Source organism: Monodon monoceros, unplaced genomic scaffold (assembly GCF_005190385.1).
Source record: "Monodon monoceros isolate NGI ecotype Baffin Bay Population unplaced genomic scaffold, NGI_Narwhal_1 Super_Scaffold_12, whole genome shotgun sequence".
NCBI classification, from domain to species: Eukaryota; Metazoa; Chordata; class Mammalia; order Artiodactyla; family Monodontidae; genus Monodon; species Monodon monoceros.
In genome coordinates, this window is record NW_021703768.1 from 159,643,533 (window position 1) to 159,656,789 (window position 13,257).

The window sequence follows — 13,257 nt, forward strand, 5'->3', positions numbered from 1 at the left end:
GCCTAGAGCGTGGGGAAGAATAGCCCTCCACGAACTCAGCTTTATCACTGACCCTTCTGTGGGCTGTGGATGAGACTGGCTGGGGTATGAATCTCAGGTCCACTTCAAACCACTGTGTGACTTTGCATTGGTGCCTGCCCTCTCTGTTTCCTCATCTGTAAATTGGGTCGACTCCCACCTCAGAGGGCTGGCCCATGGTAGATGCTCACAGTTATCAACAAGAGTAACTATTATCAATAAGGCAGCCCCTGCAGGGCCAGGGCTTGGGGTTTGCGTTCAAGCTCTCCAGGCCCCCGGCTGCCCCAGGGAGATGGGGTAGACGAGGTGGGGGCTTGACAAAGACTCCACCACTGGCCGGGGTCAGACGATCTTCCTTTAATACAAAGTCGATTTATCTACATACACAGAGGTGGGAAAACCACCCAGCTGCTTCCGTTTGAATAAACAGTGTTGAAAGCAACGGCAGATCTGCTCTTGTACAAAGAGAAAAACTTACTTGCTCAGGGGTGGGGGCGGGGGGGGGGGAATCCCATCCTTCTGCCCCAAAACTTGCCCCATGGTCCCAGGGGGCGGAAAGGGTCCCTGATCTGGGGCAGCACGTGGCCTCTCTCTCCCCAAAGAAGTGAGAACCTCCCGTTTTGTTCAGTCCTTCTCCTCGGGGTAGGAGACCGGGGGATGGGGGCTGAGGCTGCGGGGAGGGGGGGGTCGCTGCCATCTCCTCTGTGGCAGCGCCCAGCCCGTGGGCTCGAGACCTGACGCTGGTGGGCCCGAGTCCCCCTGCTCTCCACCCTCACCCTCCTGGATATGTCTGAGAATTTCATTATAAAAGAAAGAAGCAAAAAAAAAAAAAAAAAAAAAAAATCAGGAGCAAAAGGTCCTATTCTTGAGTGAGGCACACCTTCAGATGGTAGGAAAAAAAAAAAAAAAAAAGCAAGCCACAGGGGCAAGCTTAAGCCCGCGCACGCCTGCCAACACAGCTGGTTCACGAGAACGGCTGCTACAGTGAAAAAATAGACTGACTGTCTGTGAACAGAATAGGAATAAGCCAAGTTTTTCCTTTTAAATTCGTTGACTGTCAAGTCTTCTTTGTTTTCCCCGTTTGTTTCTTCTTTAAAAAAAAAAAAAAAAAAAGGAAAAAAAAATACACTATTTAAAAAAACAGGAAATGTCACTGCGTTCGAAAGAGAGCTGCATCGGGTCCCCATCCCTGGCGCCCTCCAGGCTGTGGGGCAGGAAGGCTCCCCGGGGAAGGACGAGGGCCAAGTTCACAGCCCCCGCCCTTCTCCGGTTCTGGGGAAGAACCCCCTTTTGCTCACCGCCTCCCCCTCCCCCCACCCCGGAATCTCTCGTTTTGGAATCTCGTTCTGGAAGGAAATGAGGAATGTGCCGAGTAGCGAAGGCGGCGGCCGGTCCAGGGGGGGTTGGCTGGGGCCACGCGGGGGTTGGGGGCTTGAGGGGCCGCGTCGCTCCCGGAGACCCTGCGGAAACACGGCCGCCGCCTCCTGTCCCGGCCACCGGGGTCCAGGCCTCGGGGCCCGCCCGGCACGGGAGGCGTCGGGGCCGCTGGAGTCGGGCCGGGCCGACAAGGCTCTAGGTTGCATAGTGGTCAAAGCTCCCGAGGTACTCCAGAGCCGCCTGGTAGCAGAACTGGTACTCGTCCTGCGTAGGGGAGGGGAGGGGTGGGCCTCTGTCAGCGCCTCTCCTGCTCTGAAGCCGCCCAGGGCTCCCCGGGACCCCCAGAGCAGCCTGCGCCTTCGCTGGGCTCTCGCCTTCTCATCTCTTAGGACGCGGCCGCTTAGCCATGCCCTGCGACATCCCCCGGGGGGCTGGCAGGCTGCCACTCCAGCTCTGTCTCCCCAGAGACGGGAGAGTTTGGAGGACACTGGTTTTTCTTTTGCTTTTAATTTTCTTTCTTTTTTTTGGCCGTGCCGCAGGGCATGTGGGATCTTAGTTCCCCGACCAGGGATCCAACCCATATTTCCTGCATTGGGAGCGCAGTCTTAACCACTGGACCGCCACGGAAGTCCCTGGAGGACATTGTTAAAATGTCCCATGTGAACTTGATGGCAGGAAGTCCCTCCCTGCTCTGGGCCTCACTTCAGGCTTCGTGGCCCGTGCCGGGGTCCTGGCTGAGCCTGACCTCGCTGTGACTCTGGGGCCGGGACGGACGCATCCCTGCCCACTCCAAGGGACGCTTCTCAGCTCTGGCCTTCAGCTTACTCTTGGGTCAGCCCAAAGCAGGAGGGGCTGAGGACCTTCCACCCACAAGCACCCAGAGAGTGGAGAGTGGCTGTGCTCATCTCACAGGGGAGAACACAGAGGCCCGGGCCGGCACCGGCATGGGGCCCGGCCGCCGCCTCCCGTCCCGCCCTCACCTCCATCTGCACCATGGCTGGCCTCTGGGTCCGCAGCATCTTCACGGTCTGGAAGATGTCCACCACGCCTTCGTACCGCATCCGCTCCAGCACGATGCTGAGCGTGATGAAGACACCCGTCCTGCCCACGCCAGCGCTGTTGGGGACAGTGCGGGAGTTCAGGGGCAGTGCTTGGGGGAGCCTGACCTAACTGCCCGATTCCCGTCCCTCCTGCTCTGATGCCTCCCAGGGATGGAAAGAGCCCAAACGGGAGTGCCTGAGGCCGTCCTCATGAGGCCTCGGTTTCCCTAGCCGGGCCATGGGCCGGGGCTCGGGGAGCAGCTCACCTGCAGTGGACAGAGATGGGGCCGTCTTGGCCAAACTGTTCCTTGGTCTTGTGCACTTGGCCGATGAAGTCTATGAAGCCCTCCCCCGACTTGGGCACGCCCTGTTCCGGCCAGTCCGTGAACTGAAACTGCCGGACAGTCCGGGACTGTCCATCCTGGAACAGAGAGAGCCCAGTCTTGTTATCAAGGTCAGTGGTGGTCACGCTTGTTTTCCCACCCTCGCCAAAGTCCCATCCTCCACCACCAGCCAACACCACCCTCCGTCCTTCCCCATCCTCCGCCCCATTTTCCACCATCCACCCTGACGACTCCTTGTCCTACACTGTCTAAGGGCACCATCTTTCACTGAGATGCTCCAATCTCGTCTTCACCACCCGAGGATGCCATGCTCATCCTCTAACTTCACCATCCAGTGACACCACCTTAGGTGGCCATCGTTCACCACCCCCCCCCCCCCCCGAACTGCCCCTCTCTGCACAGCTCCAATCCCATCCACCACTGCTGTCTGCCGTCCCAGAGTGCACATCTGCCCTTCTTGGTCCCATTCATTCTCCAGCTCCCTGGCATCCTCCACTCTGCACCATCTCAGAGTACAAGAGCACTGCCCCGTACCCTCACCTTCCAGGGGTGCCGTCTTCCATCCCCCACCACTGACTGCCCATTGTCTTCGACCACCCACCAGCGCCATCATCTACTATCCTTCACCACCCCAGGGCGCCATCTTCCACCAGCCACCACTGGAAGCTCACCTTCCACCCGCGCTACCCAACGCCGTTACCTCCTAACTTTCACCATCCACTGCGGGTAACTCAGTACTTGAGCATCCCACGATGCCGCCTCCCACTGACGTACTCCATCCCTACCACTCAACCGTCCTTCTCGCCAATCCCACCTTCCCACGACCCAGCAGGGCCATCCAACATCATGGCTCTCTGCCACCTTCCATTCATCCCGACCCAATGGTACCATCTTCCATAATCCATCCCTAGTAATTCAGCACTCTTCCCCCTCTAAGGACCATCTTCCACTGACGTTCACGCCACCGTCCTTTACTCGTCATCTACCTTTTCCCAGTCAGTCACGGTCTCTGCATCAAGATGGTGCCATCCAGTGATGCCGTCTTACCCCGATGGTCTCCATCCTCCACCACCTAACACTTCCTTCCTCCAGCCCCACCTTCCTCTACCTTATACCATCAGCAGCACTGTCTACTACCATTGATGGCTGAATGTTCGTCATTCTTTACTCTCTCCAAAGTCATTTCCCATTGATCGTCTCCATCCGCCACCGGCCAAACATCTGTCCTCTCCAACCTCACCTTCCTCCACCCGTTGCTGATAACACGTCACCCTTCACTAACCCGTAGTAACCCACGTTCTGTTGGCATTCTCCATCCTGTTATCCATACGTTCCAATCTCCAGTCCCACCTTCCTCCCGTCCAACACCATCCTTGTTTACCACCCTCCTCCACTACCACCCAACATCTTCCACTGATCCTCCAACCCCCCCACTCCACCAATCCAACAGCGCTGTATGCGCTACCCACGCATGACGACTAACGATGCTCTTTACCCATCGGGCTTTGCCATCCACTGGCAACATCTTGACTGACATTCCCACGCCCCATCACGCCACCCGTGGATCCTCTGCTCTTTTCCATCTACGGCAGCGTCGGCCACCATCCGGCACCATCAATCCATTACCTCTCCCCCAGCCCGCTTTCAGCCCTCTAGCGCTACTACCCTCCCATGGGTTGTTGCTTCCAGGGAAACGCCCCACTCACTCCCTTGAACATGATCGCCTTGGGCCGTGTTCCCTAGTGAGTGGTGTGACGCACGCTCCAACGGGGAGGCCATGGGGTCAAGGCCCTCTCTTCCCCCCACTCGGTGGTGGGAGTGACTGTCCAAATGGCCAACTCACTCTTCTTCCAACCAGCCCTGGGGGCTTCTCCTTCCCCTGGGCCTTTGCTTCTACCCCCAACTAGGGAAGCCCTCTCCGGACCACTAGCGGAACGGTGAGCAGCCCGTAGGGTCCGGCCCGGGTTCTGGTCCTTCCCAGCACTCCGACCCCAAACTCACCCTGGCGTCTGTGACCTTGAACTCCCGCAGGATGTACTGAGGCATGTTGTATTCCGCCATCGGATCCACCACGAAGTACTGGTAGCGGGCGGAGCGCTCGGCCGGCCAGTACTGGTGACATTTCTCCTGTTGGGGAGGTGGCTGCCGTGGTCAGCCCCGCCCCACGCCCCTGGCCCCGCCCCCGCCCCTCCCCCCACGGCCCCCGGCTCACCCGGCCCATCTCCCGCAGCTTGGTCAGCATCACCACGATGGTTGAGTTGTTCTCCCAGAGCATGCGCCAGAAGTCCTCCGTGGTTTCCGCCAGCGGCCCCTGCGTGGCGATGTAGGCCTTCTGCTGCCTGCGGGGCGGGGTGTGTGTGAGGCCAGGGCCACGGGGAAACCCCGGCCCAGGCATCATCTCCCTCCCTGTCCGGTTCAACCCTCCAAATAACCCCATTTTCCACATGGAGAGACCATCAGCCCGAGGATAGATTCCCGCTTCTCCAGGAGGCTGCAGGGCTGTCTGCTGACCTGTCCTGCCTTCCCCCTCTGCCTGCACTCAGGTACCATTAAACTAATTTCCGTTGTTTGCACAGGCCAAGCTCTCCCTAGGGTTATGCACAGGCAGTACCCCCTCCTTGGAACAGCCTCCCTTGGCCAGGGTTTCTCTCAGCCTCGGCACTACCGACATTCGGGACTGGATGATTCTTTGTGATGGGGCCGTGTTCTGTGCACCGTGGGGCGCTAAGCAACACCCCTGGCTTCTGCCCCTGAGATGCCAGCAGTAATCCTCCTCCCTCACTCCCGTTATGACCATCCAAACATCCCTAGATGCGGTCAAATTTCCCCTGGGTGGCAGAATTGCCCAGATTGAGAACCTCTGATAGAGGAGGACAGATAGAACCATGTTACGGACAGCAGCCATCACTTAAATAGATGTCTAAAGATTCCCTCCACCTCAGCTGTGACTGAGACTGGCAAGGTCCGTCTAGCTCTGTCCCACGCAAGACTGGAGGCCCCCTCGAGGGCAGGGCTGGGACCTTTCTGGAGCCTCAGCATCGCCCGGCAAAGGCCAGGGCCCCTGCAGCGGCCAGGGGCAGGTACCTGTAGCCATCGATGAAGCTGGCGTTAATGTAGTCGGAGCCCTCCACACCCCGGATGGGCTGCAGACAGACCCGTGTGCTCTCGTAGGGCATGATGTTGACCAGGCGGTTCTTGAACTTGTTACAAGGCAGATTGGCACTGATGAAGCGGGATGTGTGGGCTTTGGAGTTGGCCAGCCGCTGTGGGGACGAGGGACGAGGGGACGGGGGGCCACCATCAGGACAGCCTCCGGCTGGGAACCTGCTTTCCTCAGGGATGGGGTGGGCTGTGTGTTTCCAGCCAGGGCGCTAACAGGGGCCTGGCAGGCAGGGGAACACCAACCCCCCACCCTCTGGTCCCCTTAACTCTGATCTCCCGCTCAGCCCCCTCCCCCAGCCGGCCCACAGCAACCTCTACCCCCCAGGCCACCTTGAACTCGAGTTCCATGCCGGTGACGTGCTCGCCGGGCTCCACCTGGGTCAGCTTCTGGATGTAGGCATAGAGGCTGCGGGCAGGCACCTCCGTGTTGCCGCAGCCCACGGCCTCCAGCAGGGCCTCATGGATGAAGCTGTACTGGTCCTCAGTCTGCACCATGTAGTTGCGCTGGGACCGCATGAGCGTCACGTGGCCGTACACGTCCACCGTCTTCTCCGGCTTGATCCGCTCAAGCATGGCGTCGATGACAATGAAGCAGCCCGTGCGGCCCACACCAGCGCTGCGGAGACAGGCAGGGTCATCAGGGGCCCCCCGGGCAAGGGGGTGGGGTAGGTGCGGCGGGGCGCAGCGGGGAGCAGGGGACTGGGACAGGGGTACCTGCAGTGGACCACGATGGGGCCCGCGTCCGGCGGGTTGCAGGTCTTGACTCTCCGCAGGAAAGCCAGGAAGGGCGTCGGGTACTCGGGTACCCCGTGGTCCGGCCACGCCGTGAACTGGAACTGCCGGACTTCCCGTTTCTCGCTGGAGCCGTTCTGGAGGCCAAAGGGACACCGCCAGTCACCCCAGCCCACCACCCACGTGCTGGGGTCCACGTTCACACCTCCAGACCACCACTACTCCGAGCGCCTGACTCAGGTGCCCGGCTGACCTGGGGCTTGGGGGGGGGTCTCTGCCTGGGGGTTTCACTGGCATCTCACGCTCAACGCGGCCAGCACTGTGCCCCCCACTTTCTCCCCAAACCCTTTCCCCCCATCTCAGCTGATGGCGGCGCCATCCTTCCACGCACTCCAGCCGGAATTTAGGAGTCGCCCTTGACTCCCCTCCCCTCCCTTCCCACATCCAAGACATCAGTCAGCACCGTCAGCTCTGCCTTCAAAGTCTACCCCAAGCCCACCCACTTCTCACTCGCCCCCTCCATGGTGACCACCCTGGTCCAGCCCCATCATCATCCATCCAGACCAGAGCAGTCACCCTGGTCCCCGGGCATCCCCACCGCAGTCTATTCCCACCTCAGCAGACAGAGGGCACTGGTGAGCACCCAAGTCAGGTCCCGCCCCTCCTCTGCTTCCTCTGCCCACAGCCCTCCCTGGGGGTAAAAGCCCAAGTCTCCCCTGCAGCCCACAGAGTCCTGCACCACCTGCCCCGTCCCCTCCCTGCCCTCCCCTCCTCCCTCTCTCACCCTCACTCACTCTGCTCCAGCCACACGGGACTCCCGGCTGTTCCTAAAACACCCCAGGCACAGTCCAGCCCCAGGGCCTTTGCACGGCTGTGCCCTCTGCCTGGAATGCTGTTACCCCACATCTCCTCCCTTCCTCACCAACTGCAGGTCCTCCACTACCCATTCTATTCTGCCCTGTTTTATGTGTAAGATTTCCTGTCGTTTTACATATTTATTGTCTGTGTCTTGTCCACTAGACTGTAAGTCCCACGAGAGCAGGACACTTTGGGTGTCCTGATGCCCAGCTAAGGGCCTGACACACAGTGTGTGCTTCAGGTGTGAATCAACTGAAAATCTGTACCCCCTCGTGTCCGTTGACCGTCTTCTGGCACCTGGGCCAGATGTATGCTTAATGTTGAGAGGCCCTGGCTGGCGGCCAGGGGAACACTGTGGTACCAGGAGCACCTCCGCTCCCCAGCATGACACTAAAAAGCGTCCCCTGTCTCCCAAGGCACTAGAAATAAAAACAAAAATAAACAAATGGAACCCTAATTAAACTTACAAGCTTTTGCACAGCAAAGGAAACCATAAACAAAAAGACAACGTACAAAAAAACGTCTGCAAACGATGCAACCGACAAGGGCTTAATTTCCAAAATATACAGACAGCTCATACGACTCAACGACAAGAAAAACAAACAACCCAATGGAAAAATGGGCAGAAGACCTAAATAGACATTTCTCCAGAGAAGGCATACAGATGGCCAAGAGGCACGTGAAAAGAGGCTCAACGTCGCTAATTATTAGAGAAATGCAAATCAAAACTACAGTGAGGTACCACCTCACACAGGTCAGAATGACCATCACTAAAAAACTCCACAAATACCAAATGCTGGAGAGGGTGTGGAGAAAAGGGAACCCTCCTAACACTGTTGGTGGGAATGTAAGTTGGTGCAGCTACTGTGGAAAACAGTATGGAGGTTCCTCAGAAAACTAAAAACAGAGCTACCACATGATCCTGCAATCCCACTCCTGGGCACATATCCAGACAAAACCCCAATTCAAAAAGATACGTGCACTTCTATGTTCATAGCACCACTATCAACAATGGCCAAGACATGGAAACAACCTAAATGTCCACTGACAGATGAATGGATAAAGAAGATGTAGCACACATATACAATGGGATACAACTCAGCCATAAGAAAGAACAAAATAAGGCCACTTGCAGCAACATGGATGCCATTAGAGATTATCATACTAAGTGAAGTCAGAAAGAGAAAGACAAATACCATATGATCTCACTTATATGCAGAATCTAATGACGCAAATGAACCTATCTACGAAACAGAAACACACTCACGGACATACAGAACGGACTTGTGGTTGCCAAGGGGGAGGGGGTTAGGGGAGGGAAGGAGTGGGGGGTTGGGGTCAGCAGATGTAAGTTATTATATACAGAATGAATAAACGACAAGGTCCTACTGTATAGCACAAGGAACCGTATTCAATGTCCTGTGGTAAACCATAATGGAAAAGAATACGAAAAAAGAATGTGTATTTATGTATAACTGAATCACTTTGCTAGACAACAGAAATTAATAGAACATTGTAAATGAGCTACACTTCAATAAAAAATTTTTTTAAAAGTGCCCCCAGACATTGCCAAATGTCCGCTGAATGGCAAAATGCCCCAACTGAAAACCACTGATGTACAAGGACACACGGAACCATGTTATGCACAGCAGCCATCAGTTAAATACATATCTAAAGACTCCCTCTGCCCCAGTCTCAACTGCCCACTGTGTCTTCCATCCAAGACTGGAAGCCCCTTGACTGCATGGCCAAGACCCTGCCATAAACCCAGGCTGGGTGAGGCCAGAGAGCAAGGAAGACCTGGTGTGTGGGGCAGGATTGATGGCAAGGGGACAGCAGGTTCACTGCTAAGTGGGACTCTGCTGGTTTGTCCTCCTGCTGTGGCTGGAGACAAGAGCTGTTCCCCTCTGAGTCTCGGTGTGCCCATCCATGAAGTGGGCCACCTGAGAATGTGGTCAGCCTGGGACAACATGGTTTCTTCTCTGTCCCATGGGGAGCTCCCAGGGCAGAAGCTCGTCTTCCTCCTCCACCCCCATCACCCCCTCCCCAGAGCCCCCAGTCCCGGCCTGGGCCCCACCTTGTGCAGGGAGAACGTCCGCACGCAGAACGTGGCCAGCTCGATGGTGTCCAGCAGGGTGACCTGGATGAAGCCGTAGGTCTCCGTGCCCCTGTTGGGCCAGTACTGATCACATTTGATCTGTACCAGGGAAGAGAACAGAGGTGAGTGTGGGCCGGAGCCGACTGAGGGCTTGGGGGCCACAGGGTCCAGGCCTCACCCGTGATTTCTCCTCTAGCCGCGTCATCATAACGATGGTAGCGGAGCGCTGCTCCCACACCATACGCCAGAAGTCACCGAAGGTCTCGGGCAGCGGCCCCTGCGTGGCAATGTACGCATTCTGCCGCCGATAGCCATCCACGTAGTTGGCGTTGATATAGTCGCTGCCCACGATGCCTACAGCCGGGGTGAGAAGCCAGAGATCAGTGGGGGCACTCTGTCCTTCTAGGCTGGTTCCACCTGGTCCACCGCTTCCCACTTACTGGAAGCCCTCCTGGACCGCCCCAATCTGTCCCCAAGGAAATCGTGCGGCATGTACTTCGTGGTTTCTCCACCTCAACACTATAGCCATTTGGGGCCGCATCATTCTGTGCTAGGGGCTGTCCTGTGCTTTGCAAGTTATTGAGCAGCATCCCTGGCCTCTATACCCTAGATACCACTAACACCCCCTTCCTCTAAGCCGTGACAACAAAAATGTCCCCAGACATCGCCAAATGTCCCGGGTGGTGGAACTGCCCTGATGAGCGTCACTGCGGTAGAGGAATAGATGGAAATATGTAATGGACAGCGGCCATCAGTTAAATACATATCTAAAACTTCCCAGTGGCTTCTGGCTAGCGTTGGACAAGGCCTCAGTTTCCCCACCCGTCCCCTAGCTAGTCCCCTCTGGCCTGGCCCCGTGGCCAAGAGGAGGCATGGGGTCTGTGCGCTCTCTGTGGAATGAGGCTGGGCATGACGGAGCCTGGGGCCCCGCGTGCTACCTTCGATGGGCTGGAGGATGACACGAGAGTGGTCATAGGCGATGACGTTGGCATAGCGGTTTTTGGGCTTGTTCACTTCCAGGTTGGAGTGCTCCCACGTGAACTGCTGGCCCGGATCGATGGACTGTGGGGAAGGGGATGCGGGGGGGTGTCAGGGTGGGTGTCTGTGGGCCCGGGAGAGTGGGAGGTGGGGGCCAGCTCACCTCGTACTCCTGGGAGAGCTTGAGGCTATCGTTGGCCTTGAGGCGTTCTGTGTGCTCTGCCATGTCCGCGATGGGGATGGGTGGGTGGCTGAGCATGCCTGTGGGAAGAGAAGACCCAACGGCGTGGCCGGTCACTCGGGGGCCAGCCCGGGGGCCGGGGGGGGGTGCTCTACAGTGTGAGTCTGCAATGGACGAGCTGCAGTTAGAGGGAGTGGCGGGGGAGGGGAAGGTTCAGGGCAGCCCCCGTGGGGGCAGGGACCCCAGGCCTGCGGGGCTGAAGGGGGGAGCACGAGGCAGCGGCTCTGGGCTGAGCCCCAGCTCCCAGTGCCCTCCCTCCCCAGTGCCCCCCTGCAACCAGCTGGGGATGCAGGGGCTGGGGAAGGGTCAACGCGCCCAGGACTTCAAGCTCCTGGTGCCTCGTGAAGCAGGCAAGTGACACAGAGATGAAGAAGCGGATGCAGCTGGCTGGGCTTTCGGAAATACCATCCCTGGGGCAGGGGCGGGAGGCCAGTACCCCTTCCGGCCCCTGGGGGATCAGAGGGACCCAAAAGTCCTCTGCCAGGTGGAGCTGAGGGACCGGGGAGGGGAGACACGGGGTATGTGTGTGTTGGATGGTGGGGCAGCTGCCACGAACCCCCTGATCTCTGAGGGCTCATTTTCTCATCTGGTACATGGGATGGTGACGTCCCTTATCTTTGGAGCCCCCTGGGGGGTGGGGGTGGCTGGAGGTCGTGGGGTGGGCCTGGCTCTTTCCTCCCCATATCTGAGCCTGCCAGACCCCTGGCCTCTCCTGGGGCCTGGTGGCCATGCATGAGCTCACACATTCGCTCTGCAGATATAGGGAGGCTGACGGCTATGCGCCAGCACCAAAGCACTGGTGTTAAACCGATAAAGATGTGCTGAGCCAGCTGGTGAAGAGCTGTTGGTCTGAGCCCCTGCGTGTTCCCCGCCACCCCGGGGGCTGCCCCAGAGCCCACATCTAAGGGGTCTGAGACTGGTGTCCATTTGACTGGTGGGTCCCCTATCACATGGGCGATACTTACATGTACATACATGTCTCACCTAGACTCTCTCTCTCTCTCTCTCTCTCTCTCTCTCTCTCTCTCTCTCACACACACACACACACACACACACACACACAAACACACACACACGCAGTCACAACCCGCGACCTCAGGGCCCGGCAGACCACACCCCCGCCCCCCCTCGAGAAGCCAGCGCAGGACAGGTGGGCAGAGAGAGAGGAGGCGGGATGGAGAAACCAAGGATGAAAACAAACAGGCGCGAAAGGAAGCTAAGAACAGAGAGACACAGGAACTAACTTTCAAAGTGAAACCCCGGCTCCCTGAGGGGGCTGCTGAGGCCTGAATCTGCAGAAACAGCAAACAATAAATAAATGAAAACACGCGGGGAGGCCACCTCCCCCCGCCCCTCGCTGGGTGCACGCACAGCAGCCGGCGGACAGACGCAAAGGGCAGAGCAACGAGTGAGGGACACACGGCCGCCTGGGCCCCAACCAGAGAACCAATGGCAGCTGCTGTGCTTCCCTCCGGCTGGACATTGGCCAGCCCTGATTTTCAGCTGTGACCTCGGAAAGATCCCAAAGTTTTAGGCTCTTCTATCAACGTGTCCCCCCAGAACAACCTGGCCTTGGGTCCCCTGTTGGGGTCAGCAGAGGGGATTTTGGAGGAGAGGCAGGATGGTGAGGGAGAAACTTGGGGGCAGGGGAAGGACATACGGGCCCATGTCGTGACCTTTAAGGAGGACAGCACCAATCACTTAAACATACACATTTAAAATCCTCATTTGGATGGAAACAGAATTGAGATAAGCTGGTCCAGAGACAGAAAAGAGAAGGGAGTACATTAGGGGTGTCATGAGACCTTTCATGATCTCTTATGGAGGACTGCAGCCATCAGTTAAAATAAATGATCAAAATCCTCGTTTGGATAAACATGGAACTAACATGAGACAGTCCAGCAGCAGAAAAGAGAGAGAAATAAATACATTAGGAATAGCATGCAAGGCTATACGCATGAGCCCTTCAAGAGGACTGCAGCCATCAGTTCAATATAAATGTTTTAAAATCTCCATTTGGTTGGAAAGAGTTAATATGAACGAGTTCAGAGACAAGAAGTGAAGAGCTGGGTGCAAGCAGAGAGACAGACGTTACCATGCTGTGAGCTCATAAGGAGAACAGCGGCCATCAGTTAAGTTAAAAATTCCTTATTTGGTGAGAAGCAGCTGGCATGAGCCCATTAAGAGGGAGGAGGTGGAGCTTCCCTGGTGGCGCAGCGGTTGAGAGTCCGCCTGCCGATGCAGCGGACGCGGGTTCGTGCCCCGGTCCGGGGAGATCCCACATGCCGCGGAGCGGCTGGGCCCGTGAGCCGTGGCTGCTGAGCCTGCGCGTCCGGAGCCTGTGCTCCGCAACGGGAGAGGCCACAACAGCGAGAGGCCCGCGTACCGCAAAAAAAAAAAAAAAAAAAA

The 13,257-nt window shown here is 57.5% G+C and overlaps 1 protein-coding gene across 9 annotated transcripts in view; it reads right to left on the reverse strand.

The window, feature by feature from the left end:
• Nucleotides 1–351: 351 nt before the first annotated feature.
• Nucleotides 352–13,257, reverse strand: part of PTPRS (protein tyrosine phosphatase receptor type S) — a 161,244-nt gene continuing 148,338 nt past the window's right edge. For 6 of the 9 annotated variants that reach the window (XM_029216688.1, XM_029216690.1, XM_029216687.1 and 3 more), the window contains 13 exons: nt 12,093–12,140; nt 10,771–10,868; nt 10,568–10,691; nt 9,808–9,983; nt 9,609–9,728; nt 6,656–6,810; nt 6,272–6,557; nt 5,864–6,042; nt 4,992–5,118; nt 4,781–4,906; nt 2,702–2,856; nt 2,376–2,511; nt 352–1,659 (listed from right to left, as the gene is read on the reverse strand). In XM_029216688.1, coding sequence (XP_029072521.1) covers nt 1,591–1,659; nt 2,376–2,511; nt 2,702–2,856; nt 4,781–4,906; nt 4,992–5,118; nt 5,864–6,042; nt 6,272–6,557; nt 6,656–6,810; nt 9,609–9,728; nt 9,808–9,983; nt 10,568–10,691; nt 10,771–10,868; nt 12,093–12,140 — 1,799 coding nt within the window. In that variant the 3' untranslated portion in view covers nt 352–1,590. The remainder of the gene's footprint in view (nt 1,660–2,375; nt 2,512–2,701; nt 2,857–4,780; nt 4,907–4,991; nt 5,119–5,863; nt 6,043–6,271; nt 6,558–6,655; nt 6,811–9,608; nt 9,729–9,807; nt 9,984–10,567; nt 10,692–10,770; nt 10,869–12,092; nt 12,141–13,257) is intronic. The other 3 variants (XM_029216691.1, XM_029216689.1, XM_029216695.1) reach the window with 1 other exon arrangement.